At 47.1% G+C, this 12493-nt stretch overlaps 1 protein-coding gene across 1 annotated transcript; it reads right to left on the reverse strand.

The window, feature by feature from the left end:
• Positions 1 to 423: 423 nt before the first annotated feature.
• Positions 424 to 12062, reverse strand: fbxo16 (F-box protein 16). Its single transcript, XM_079572159.1, has 8 exons — positions 11966 to 12062; positions 6137 to 6172; positions 5871 to 6071; positions 5632 to 5796; positions 3554 to 3810; positions 2891 to 2996; positions 1231 to 1453; positions 424 to 546 (listed from the first exon to the last, which is right to left on the reverse strand). The coding sequence occupies exons 1-8, from the start codon at positions 12059 to 12061 to the stop codon at positions 485 to 487; spliced, it is 1146 nt and encodes a 381-aa protein (XP_079428285.1). The 5' UTR covers position 12062; the 3' UTR covers positions 424 to 484.
• Positions 12063 to 12493: the final 431 nt, after the last annotated feature.

The following is a 12493-nucleotide window of genomic DNA, read 5'->3' on the forward strand; positions in this document are numbered from 1 at the left end:
CCATTTTTCGTCCATTTCTTGTGACATTTTTCTCACATTTCCATCATTGTTTTCGTCTCGAGTTTTGTCGCTATTTTCACACCTTTTTCCCAGAAGCCAAACTGGAGAAAATGTGCTCGGTTCAGGCGGGAGTTAAGGGGTTAAAAAAGAAAAGCATCCAAAAACAAAAACGCGCTGGAAAAGCAACAAAATGTGACGAAAAGTTACTGTGACTTTTCTAGATTTGATCTTCCAAATGAGGCGTTACAGTGTTGCTCTCCAGTCAAGAAGCTTTTAGATTTGGGCAAAGCCGAACTGGAGAAAATGCTATCGGTTAAGGCGGGGGGTCAGAGGTTCACATATGTATTTGTGGAAGTGTCACATTTACGCTACTTTGGGCCAGGCTGACCAGAGTCCAGGGCTGTGTTTCAGTCCCACTGGTGAATAAACTGAACTTCCTGTCCTCCAGAGTGGCTGCAGTTCCTCTGACATCCTAAAGGGGGCGTCACTGCTGTGTGTTTGAAGGGCTCACTGTCCAAGGTTGGATGAACTGCAGTAATGGCACACCTGGAGAGAATGAGAAGATATTTTTGATTAGGGCTGTGCAATTAATCGAAATTCGATTACGATTTCGATTACAACAGTAAACGATTACAAAATTAGCATAATCGCAAAAAATCGATTATAATTTTATTTTATTTTTTTCAAAATTTTCTTTTTTAATTTTTGGATTTTTGTCCTTTTTTTGCTGGATTTTTGTCCTTTTTTTGATGGATTTTTGTCCTTTTTTTGATGGATTTTTGTCACTTTTTTGATGGATTTTTGTCATTTTTTGATGGATTTTTGTCACTTTTTTTGATGGATTTTTGTCACTTTTTTGCTGGATTTTTGTCTTTTTTCTGCTGGATTTTTGTCCTTTTTTTAATGGATTTTTGTCTTTTTTCTGCTGGATTTTTGTCCTTTTTTTGATGGATTTTTGTCACTTTTTTAATGGATTTTTGTCACTTTTTTGATGGATTTTTGTCATTTTTTTGATGGATTTTTGTCATTTTTTTGATGGATTTTTGTCATTTTTTGCTGGATTTTTGTCACTTTTTTATGGATTTTTTTAAAGGCAAAAAAATAATCGTTTGAATAATCGTGATTTCAATTATGACAAAAATAATCGTGATTATTATTTTTTCAATAATCGAGCAGCCCTATTTTTGATACTGCTATGAGAGTTTTGACGCTATTTTCTTGTGTCCTCACTCGGGACGCTGCGGGTCGACCTCTGGGCCGCCCGGAGCCCGTCCCTGCTCAGCCGGGGCACGCTGGACCTGACGGGACCGGGTCGGACCGCGGCGTTGAACTGGGACTGTCTCAGGAGCCTCTTCACGGTCTCCACGGAGCTGGGAATCCTGGGCTCTGGTTGGTTTGAAGGAGCCTGGGGGGGCGGGGCCTGGGGCGGCCTGCAGTTGGACGACAGGAACATCTGCAGAAGAGAATAAAGATATATTCATTTTCTGCAAACCTATTGAAACGCAGGGGCGAGGGAGGGCCCATGTTCTGCTTCTCGGGCCCCTGAATATTTTATCATCATTTTAATGTTGAAATTGTAATCAAAGCAGTGTTCTCGGGGGCCATGTTGATCAGAGCCAGGCGAACTTCTCTCAGAATGGTTAATGCCGGCGTGTCCTCGGCGTGAACTCTGCCTCCGCCCTTCATCATAATCAGCCAGACCAGCCTCCTGTAATCGACGCTCTACACACACAGCAAACAGCTGGATATGCAGGAACCTCTGGACGCACTCGGGTCCCAGGAGACACTTCCTGCCTGGAGCCTGGAAGCCAGAATTTAAAAATAATAACAACAGTGTAGGTTCTGATGCCGGTGCTGGGCAAGTTCTGTAATATAGTGATAATATATTAGTAGTTACAGCTTTGACAATGTAATGTGTTTGTGTTACATATGACTGTTTCAAAAATGTAGCTGAGTTTTGCTGCTTTGAGTTATTTTGGGCAAAACCTAATAAAAATATATATATCATTAGCCACACAGGATAATTGCCTGAGTCATTTTGTGTTGTTAAAATGGTAATAAGAAAAAATTAGTAGAAAAGAGTTAATTATGCTGTGTGGCAAATACACTGAGCAAAACTTCACTCAAACATTTCCTTTTTCCCCCATTCTCTCCGTGTTGACGGCATTAAAGTAGTTTGGCTTTTTCTTTTGTTTACTTTGTTTTCTTACATTTAAATGCACCTGTAACTGAGTTGGTTAAATTGTAATGACTAATATATATATATATATATATATATTGTAATAATGTTATATTTGTTACTGAAAAAAGAAAGTAATGTATTTTTGTGACCCTTTTGTAATACATAACAGTTTGCATATTTTTTGTCATTTTTTTTGCTGGATTTTTGTCACTTTTTTTGCTGGATTTTTGTCCTTTTTTTGCTGGATTTTTGTCATTTTTTGCTGGATTTTTGTCATTTTTTGCTGGATTTTTGTCATTTTTTTGCAGGATTTTTGTCTTTTTTTGCTGGATTTTTGTCACTTTTTTGCTGGATTTTTGTCACTTTTTTGCTGGATTTTTGTCACTTTTTTGCTGGATTTTTGTCATTTTTTGCTGGATTTTTGTCATTTTTGTCAGTTTACATCCTCATTTTCATCTCGAAGAAGCTTTTAGATTGGGAGAATTTGGAGAAAACATGTTCAGGTGGGAGTTAAGAGGTTAAAGTCACTATACCTTATTGTGTGTGAAATGTGCTCATTAACAGCTGTGAAGAATAGAGATGTCAGAAATGCGTTAGGAAATAAATTTGGATCAAAACTAAGTCTTTTTATTTACTCGTTCCCTCTTTCATAGTTTGTAGTTTGGGCACGCATATTTATATATATACATATCCCCCGTCATGGTTTACCAGAGACTTGGCCTTGCGCAGCTTGTAATGGGCTTCAGTCCGTGTTCTGTTTCCCGGCTCTGCTTTGGAGGAGTCGTTCCAGTTGGAGGAAGATTTCTGCAGTTTCCTGGACAGAAACACATCAAAGAAGGCTGTGCTGATCTTCTCCAAAACTCTCTAAAGCCTGAATAAACAACAGGTCCTCCTTTCAGCACTGCTTTACTTTAAGATCAAGGAGGGACAACATGATCCGCCCATGTGATCTCACTGAAGCACCTCCTTACCCTGCCCAGGCCTCCTCCACAGAGTGCGGGTTGTCCTCACCCTGCCCAGGCCTCCTCCACAGAGTGCGGGTTGTCCTTACCCTGCCCAGGCCTCCTCCACAGAGTGCGGGTTGTCCTTACCCTGCCCAGGCCTCCTCCACAGAGTGCGGGTTGTCCTTACCCTGCCCAGGCCTCCTCCACAGAGTGCGGGTTGTCCTTACCCTGTCCAGGCCTCCTCCACAGAGTGCGGGTTGTCCTTACCCTGCCCAGGCCTCCTCCACAGAGTGCGGGTTGTCCTTACCCTGTCCAGGCCTCCTCCACAGAGTGCGGGTTGTCCTTACCCTGCCCAGGCCTCCTCCACAGAGTGCGGGTTGTCCTTACCCTGCCCAGGCCTCCTCCACAGAGTGCGGGTTGTCCTTACCCTGCCCAGGCCTCCTCCACAGAGTGCGGGTTGTCCAGGTAGTTGAATCGCACGATGTCTCTGGGTTTCCTGTCTGCGTCTCTCCACGGAGGCAGCGACAGAGACGACCTGGTGGTTTGTTTCTGTTTTTTCGTGGAGCTCGACTCTGTCCGCTGATGTTGTGTTTCATCGAGGAGCGCGTCCTCCAAGCACAGTTCTTCATGTGGACTTTGGGCTGTCGGCTCCTCTGGGCTCTTCTGCTGCTGCTGCCAGAACATCTGATGAGGGAGATACATGGACAGCACACTCACTGTTTGGGTAAAATACCGTAAATGCTCTAATATAGGCCGGGGCCTTTATTTACTCAAGGGCATCAAGGACCAGGCCTTTATTGGAACCAGGCCACAATTAGAGACAGGCCTTTATTTCTATTTGAGCAAAACGGACGACCAGGAAAACAAAGAAAAACGAGATTTGTGTCCATTTGCACCTAAAATATTAGGTTCATTTATTAATTAACATTTCAAACCCTCTCCCAGCGGCTGGAACATCGACGCCTTTTATTTTGTCGGGACAACAGGAAGTGTTTCGTTGCTGTTAGCGGAGCTTTGACATCAATGTCACTGCAGGTTTCTGTTTCGTTTTTACCGTGGACCGGATTATTTGTTGTTATCTTGTGTAAAAGGCGAGTTTAGACGGAGCGTTTGTGTTTGTGATCGATCATGAGACTGACCCGAGAGAAGACGAGACGCTCGCGCTGATGGGAGGAGTTATTTGGAGGCGTGGGACTGACCTGCACACGGAGCAGCTGGACGTGCTTTGAAGACGCGATGGAGACTTTATTAAAACCCTGGAGGGTCACACAACTCTCCCCCTGTTTCCAAATATCGTCACAGGAGGTTTGAAAAGTGGCTAAATCTGTGTCAAAGTTACGCTCGGATCAGCTCCTCCACAGCGTCGCCCTCGGCCCGGGTTCCCGTTTGTTACTTCCTGCACGTGAGTTTTCATTTACTCGAGTATGAGACAAATTCCTAACATGGGGAATATTTCTACCGCTATAGTTTCTAATAAAAGCCCCGGCCTGTTTTAGAGACCGGCTTTAATTTGTCTCCTCCAGCCGCGAACCCGGCCTCTGTCAGAGACCCGGCCGCTAATGGAATACAGGCCAGTATTAGAGAATTTACTGTAGTGCACTTGAGGTTTACTTATACTTATGTTTGACTAATATTGTTCAAAAGCACCTATAATACGTTGCCTTTCACTGTGGCAATGTTTCAATAAGCTTCTGCAATGTCAAAAGATCCAGTGTTTCATTCATTTTTTGGCCAAGATCTTGTATTGATGATGAGAGAGTGTGACCGCTGCGTCAAACCTTCTCCAGCACATTCAAAAGATCCTCACTAGGGTTAAGATCTGGACTCTGCGGCGGCCAATCTGATGTCTCCCTGATCCACTCTTTCACAATGTGAGCCAGACAAACCCAGGCATTGTAATCTTGGAATATGCCAGTGCCATCATATTTACACAGAAATGTAACATGTCGATTTTATAAGCAGATAAAAAGGGGGACTATATTGTGAGGCGTAATGATACAGGAGCACAGCGTCCGCGCAGTAACTCCTAAAGACTTCCCCCGCTCACTTCCGTCAATAACCTTTACCTAACACAATATAGTTCCCCTTTTTATTTGCTTATAAAATCGACATGTTACATTTCTGTGTAAATATACTTCGCATGAAAACACTTCACGTAACTTTATTTAAATAGGGAACACGTGGAAGAGCTCGGTAGCTTCTATCGTGAGCTTTTTTGGAGCTATGTGACATGTGGGAGAACAGGCCACCGTTTTTCCATACTGAGATGTTCTTTCCTGAGCTTAGACGAGTTGATACGTACCTGTTTGGTCTTTGGAACTTCACCCCCGTTTGGAGCCATAGGAATACATTGGACCAGATATCGTCTAAGCTCAGGCAAGAACAAATCTCAGTATGTAAAAACGGTGGCCTGTTCCTTTCAGAGGTTTAAACCTGGTTAGACTTTTGGTCAAAGGTTTGAGCAAACGTCCTATATAAAGTAACAGAAAGAGTCATGTGATGAACCTGTGTGTCCGTCCTCCTGAGCTGCTCCACTGTGCTGATGTAATGTCTCTTCCACACAGACGCCTCGAACTGACCGGGGCTGAAGTCCAGGTACCAGCCTCTCCTCACACACTTCACTCTCCACAGCTGGTCCAGGTCCACGACGTCCTTCCACCGCCAGCTCACCTGTGCACGACCAACAGTCACACCTGACGGCTTTACCCGGATCATCTCAGAGTCTCCATGACGGAAGTGTTTACCCGTGCACAGCGGCAGAGGCTGCGGGGGTCCAGGAAGGAGAAGATGTAGAGGCTGAGGGCGCGGGGCAGCGTGCAGGTGAAGTCTGCGGCCTGCAGGGGGAGCCGTCTGCTCACTGTGAGGCTCAGGAGCTGGTCTGAAGAGCAGCTGTGCATCAGGTCCTCCAGCACCGTCTTCCTCTGAGCGTCCGTCCACCTGGAAAACTGGAGCAGAGGAAGTGTTTCAACATTATCCACTCTGTGCATTAGAGATTTGTAACAACACTCACCCATTTGGCCAAAAGAGCGCGCCTCTCCTCAAAGAGCTGGAGGCAAAAAGGGTAAAATATCTCTTAGTCATTTCTTTATTTATTTATTTATTGAGCTTTTACACAAATACAAACAAAGGCAGCAGAGCTAAACGGCTCTGTTTACCTCTCATCATTTTTTAGTTGGGCTCAACTCATTTTTGTAACTGTTTTGTCATTTTGTGTCATTTTTTCATCATTTTTTTTGTCATTTTTCTTCATTTTTTTCATTTTTTGTCACATTTTTTCATCATTTATTCGTCATTTTTTTGTCATTTTTCATCATTTTTTCATCATTTTTGTCATTTTTTTTGTCATTTTTTGTCATTTTTTGTCATTTTTCTTCATTTTTTGTCATTTTTTGTCATTTTTTTAATTTTTTGTCATTTTTTGTCACATTTTTTCATCATTTTTTTGTCATTTTTCGTCATTTTTTGTCATTTTTTGTCATTTTTTGTCATTTTCTTTCATTTTTTTTCCATTTTTTTTCATATTTTTTTTCATTTTTTCGTCATTTTTTTGTCATTTTTTTTGTCATTTTTTCGTCGTTTTTTCGTGGTTTTTTTTTCATTTTTTGTCACATTTTTTCATCATTTTTTGTCATTTTTTGTCATTGTCAAAATGTTATCACATTTTTGTCTTTTTTGTCCAATTTTTTATCAAATTTTTTGTCTTTTTTTTGTCACGTTTTTTTCATTTTTTCGTCATTTTTTTTAAATCAAATTTTTGTCATTTTTTGCTACATTTTGGTCATTTTTGTTGTTGAAAATGTGCTCGGTTCAGGTGGGAGTTAAGGGGTTTAAACAGGGCAAAACGAGACGGCCGTTGAAGGAAGGGGACGTGCATTGGATGTATTGATTATGGGAACTGCCATGGTGGGTGTCAGAGGCTGGCGCTGGAGGAAGAAAGGAAAAAAAAAAACAATTAGATAATAATAAAATAATGATAATAAAACTAAATTAATTGAAAATAAGTATAAATATTTTTTGATAGATAAATTAAAAAGAGAAAGGGGGGATCAATAATTATGTGATTTGGAGAGAAGAGAAAGAGGATGAAGGAAACAAACAAACACGAACAGACAAGCAGACACACATATACGTACATATATACATACAACCATATACGTCTCAGGCATTCCTCTTTTTCTTTCCTTTCCCCTTTTCTTTCTCCTTCCCTTTCACGTTTCTCCCTCCTCCCCTTCTCCTCTCAGTCGGGAGTGACCGTGTGGGCCATCTCTCTCAGTCATTTCTTAAAACATCCAATGAGGTCGAACGTGTGATCAATTCTGTGATAAAGTCTGAGTTTCTCTTGTGATGTTATAACGTATAACCTGGAATGTTCTGCAGCAGGACTTTTAAATAAGTTCTATAAACAGGATGAACACAGGGAAAAGAATCCATGAAAACATCAGTGTAACGAGGCCAGAATGTTCCCCTTCCAACTTTCTGAGCACAACATCTGATAAGGCTTTGAAAGGCCCAACTTTCCTTTACATTATTAAATATTTTCAAAACCCCTTCAGCTCCGTTCAGCAGGTCTGAAGTACATTCTCCTCTGGTACCTGGCTGTTGGAGTACATGCTCCTGTGGTACCTGGCTGTTGGAGGACATGCTCCTCTGGTACCTGGCTGTTGGAGTACCTGCTCCTCTGGTACCTGGCTGTTGGAGGACATGCTCCTCTGGTACCTGGCTGTTGGAGGACATGCTCCTCTGGTACCTGGCTGTTGGAGGACACTCTCCTCTGGTACCTGGCTGTTGGAGGACATGCTCCTCTGGTACCTGGCTATTGGAGTACACTCTCCTCTGGTACCTGGCTGTTGGAGTACACTCTCCTCTGGTACCTGGCTGTTGGAGTACATGCTCCTCTGGTACCTGGCTGTTGGAGAACACTCTCCTCTGGTACCTGGCTGTTGGAGTACATTCTCCTCTGGTACCTGGCTGTTGGAGGACATGCTCCTCTGGTACCTGGCTGTTGGAGTACATTCTCCTCTGGTACCTGGCTGTTGGAGTACATGCTCCTCTGGTACCTGGCTGTTGGAGGACACTCTCCTCTGGTACCTGGCTGTTGGAGGACATGCTCCTCTAGTACCTGGCTGTTGGAGGACATGCTCCTCTGGTACCTGGCTGTTGGAGGACATGCTCCTCTGGTACCTGGCTGTTGGAGGACATGCTCCTCTGGTACCTGGCTGTTGGAGGACATGCTCCTCTGGTACCTGGCTGTTGGAGGACATGCTCCTCTGGTACCTGGCTGTTGGAGGACATGCTCCTCTAGTACCTGGCTGTTGGAGGACATGCTCCTCTGGTACCTGGCTGTTGGAGGACATGCTCCTCTGGTACCTGGCTGTTGGAGGACATGCTCCTCTGGTACCTGGCTGTTGGAGAACACTCTCCTCTGGTACCTGGCTGTTGGAGGACACTCTCCTCTAGTACCTGGCTGTTGGAGCACATGCTCCTCTGGTACCTGGCTGTTGGAGGACATGCTCCTCTGGTACCTGGCTGTTGGAGGACACTCTCCTCTGGTACCTGGCTGTTGGAGGACATGCTCCTCTGGTACCTGGCTGTTGGAGGACACTCTCCTCTGGTACCTGGCTGTTGGAGTACACTCTCCTCTGGTACCTGGCTGTTGGAGGACATGCTCCTCTGGTACCTGGCTGTTGGAGGACATGCTCCTCTGGTACCTGGCTGTTGGAGGACATGCTCCTCTGGTACCTGGCTGTTGGAGGACATGCTCCTCTGGTACCTGGCTGTTGGAGAACACTCTCCTCTGGTACCTGGCTGTTGGAGTACACTCTCCTCTGGTACCTGGCTGTTGGAGAACACTCTCCTCTGGTACCTGGCTGTTGGAGTACACTCTCCTCTGGTACCTGGCTGTTGGAGGACATGCTCCTCTGGTACCTGGCTGTTGGAGGACACTCTCCTCTGGTACCTGGCTGTTGGAGTACACTCTCCTCTGGTACCTGGCTGTTGGAGGACATGCTCCTCTGGTACCTGGCTGTTGGAGGACACTCTCCTCTGGTACCTGGCTGTTGGAGGACATGCTCCTCTGGTACCTGGCTGTTGGAGGACACTCTCCTCTGGTACCTGGCTGTTGGAGTACATGCTCCTCTGGTACCTGGCTGTTGGAGGACATGCTCCTCTGGTACCTGGCTGTTGGAGGACATGCTCCTCTGGTACCTGGCTGTTGGAGGACATGCTCCTCTGGTACCTGGCTGTTGGAGGACACTCTCCTCTGGTACCTGGCTGTTGGAGTACACTCTCCTCTGGTACCTGGCTGTTGGAGGACATGCTCCTCTGGTACCTGGCTGTTGGAGGACACTCTCCTCTGGTACCTGGCTGTTGGAGTACACTCTCCTCTGGTACCTGGCTGTTGGAGGACATGCTCCTCTGGTACCTGGCTGTTGGAGGACACTCTCCTCTGGTACCTGGCTGTTGGAGTACATGCTCCTCTGGTACCTGGCTGTTGGAGGACATGCTCCTCTGGTACCTGGCTGTTGGAGGACATGCTCCTCTGGTACCTGGCTGTTGGAGGACATGCTCCTCTGGTACCTGGCTGTTGGAGGACATGCTCCTCTGGTACCTGGCTGTTGGAGGACACTCTCCTCTGGTACCTGGCTGTTGGAGGACATGCTCCTCTGGTACCTGGCTGTTGGAGGACATGCTCCTCTGGTACCTGGCTGTTGGAGAACACTCTCCTCTGGTACCTGGCTGTTGGAGTACACTCTCCTCTGGTACCTGGCTGTGGGAGTACACTCTCCTCTGGTACCTGGCTGTTGGAGTACACTCTCCTCTGGTACCTGGCTGTGGGAGTACACTCTCCTCTGGTACCTGGCTGTTGGAGTACCTGCTCCTCTGGTACCTGGCTGTTGGAGGACATGCTCCTCTGGTACCTGGCTGTTGGAGTACACTCTCCTCTGGTACCTGGCTGTTGGAGTACCTGCTCCTCTGGTACCTGGCTGTTGGAGGACATGCTCCTCTGGTACCTGGCTGTTGGAGTACACTCTCCTCTGGTACCTGGCTGTTGGAGTACACTCTCCTCTGGTACCTGGCTGTTGGAGTACATGCTCCTCTGGTACCTGGCTGTTGGAGTACATGCTCCTCTGGTACCTGGCTGTTGGAGAACACTCTCCTCTGGTACCTGGCTGTTGGAGGACATGCTCCTCTAGTACCTGGCTGTTGGAGGACATGCTCCTCTGGTACCTGGCTGTTGGAGGACATGCTCCTCTAGTACCTGGCTGTTGGAGGACATGCTCCTCTGGTACCTGGCTGTTGGAGCACATGCTCCTCTGGTACCTGGCTGTTGGAGCACATGCTCCTCTGGTACCTGGCTGTTGGAGTACACTCTCCTCTGGTACCTGGCTGTTGGAGGACATGCTCCTCTGGTACCTGGCTGTTGGAGAACACTCTCCTCTGGTACCTGGCTGTTGGAGAACACTCTCCTCTGGTACCTGGCTGTTGGAGGACACTCTCCTCTGGTACCTGGCTGTTGGAGCACATGCTCCTCTGGTACCTGGCTGTTGGAGAACACTCTCCTCTGGTACCTGGCTGTTGGAGGACATGCTCCTCTGGTACCTGGCTGTTGGAGGACATGCTCCTCTGGTACCTGGCTGTTGGAGCACATGCTCCTCTGGTACCTGGCTGTTGGAGAACACTCTCCTCTGGTACCTGGCTGTTGGAGGACATGCTCCTCTGGTACCTGGCTGTTGGAGTACACTCTCCTCTGGTACCTGGCTGTTGGAGGACACTCTCCTCTGGTACCTGGCTGTTGGAGAACACTCTCCTCTGGTACCTGGCTGTTGGAGAACACTCTCCTCTGGTACCTGGCTGTTGGAGGACACTCTCCTCTGGTACCTGGCTGTTGGAGGACATGCTCCTCTGGTACCTGGCTGTTGGAGTACACTCTCCTCTGGTACCTGGCTGTTGGAGAACACTCTCCTCTGGTACCTGGCTGTTGGAGGACATGCTCCTCTGGTACCTGGCTGTTGGAGGACATGCTCCTCTGGTACCTGGCTGTTGGAGTACACTCTCCTCTGGTACCTGGCTGTTGGAGAACACTCTCCTCTGGTACCTGGCTGTTGGAGGACATGCTCCTCTGGTACCTGGCTGTGGGAGGACATGCTCCTCTGGTACCTGGCTGTTGGAGGACACTCTCCTCTGGTACCTGGCTGTTGGAGGACATGCTCCTCTGGTACCTGGCTGTTGGAGGACACTCTCCTCTGGTACCTGGCTGTTGGAGTACACTCTCCTCTGGTACCTGGCTGTTGGAGGACATGCTCCTCTGGTACCTGGCTGTTGGAGGACATGCTCCTCTGGTACCTGGCTGTTGGAGGACATGCTCCTCTGGTACCTGGCTGTTGGAGTACACTCTCCTCTGGTACCTGGCTGTTGGAGGACATGCTCCTCTGGTACCTGGCTGTTGGAGGACACTCTCCTCTGGTACCTGGCTGTTGGAGTACACTCTCCTCTGGTACCTGGCTGTTGGAGGACATGCTCCTCTGGTACCTGGCTGTTGGAGGACATGCTCCTCTGGTACCTGGCTGTTGGAGTACACTCTCCTCTGGTACCTGGCTGTTGGAGAACACTCTCCTCTGGTACCTGGCTGTTGGAGGACATGCTCCTCTGGTACCTGGCTGTGGGAGTACACTCTCCTCTGGTACCTGGCTGTTGGAGGACATGCTCCTCTGGTACCTGGCTGTTGGAGAACACTCTCCTCTGGTACCTGGCTGTTGGAGTACATGCTCCTCTGGTACCTGGCTGTTGGAGTACATGCTCCTCTGGTACCTGGCTGTTGGAGTATATTCTCCTCTGGTACCTGGCTGTTGGACGGCGCGTGGTTCAGCGGGGTCCAGGCGCTCCTCTTGGTCTCCATCTTGGCGCTGTTCACAGACGTCTTCGGCGCGTGTGGCATCTTTACGATCTGTAGGATCAACATGTGTTTACTTGAGCTCACAGATTATTCATGTTCATACATCACACTCCCCAAAGAGAATATGTTTATTCAGCATTTGGCTTTCAAGTCTGAATGAAAGGAAAATATCATATAGCCTAAAGCAGGGGTAGGCAACGTCAGGTCCGGGGGCCAAATCCGGCCCTCCAGCACAAAACCTCTGGCCCCAAAGATGATTATGTGAAGTATTATGTAAGGGTTAAACAATGAGGAGCCTTAGTGCATTAGACGGTTCTAACGCCCGACACAGTGTTGTTCCTCCTGCATTATAACGTCTAACGCGGCTCCTCGTTGTTTAATCCGCTTATACCAGGGTCCCACAAACGTAACATTTATAATAAATGTGTCTTTCATTGACTAAAGTCACTAAATCTGCCAGACTACGGGACTATT

The sequence above is a fragment of the Gobius niger genome (genome assembly GCF_951799975.1).
Source record: "Gobius niger genome assembly, chromosome: 15".
Lineage (NCBI taxonomy): Eukaryota > Metazoa > Chordata > Actinopteri > Gobiiformes > Gobiidae > Gobius > Gobius niger.

Bases quoted from the DNA above. Each gene is read 5' to 3' on its own strand.
- fbxo16 (XM_079572159.1), bottom strand. From the start codon at position 12,061: ATGCCACACGCGCCGAAGACGTCTGTGAACAGCGCCAAGATGGAGACC. The intron at 1,454-2,890 runs GTAAACCATGAC...TCTCTTCTGCAG, and splicing joins TGCGCAAGGCCAAGTCTCTG to ATGTTCCTGTCGTCCAACTG. The intron at 547-1,230 runs GTGAGGACACAA...CATTCTCTCCAG, and splicing joins GTCGACCCGCAGCGTCCCGA to GTGTGCCATTACTGCAGTTC.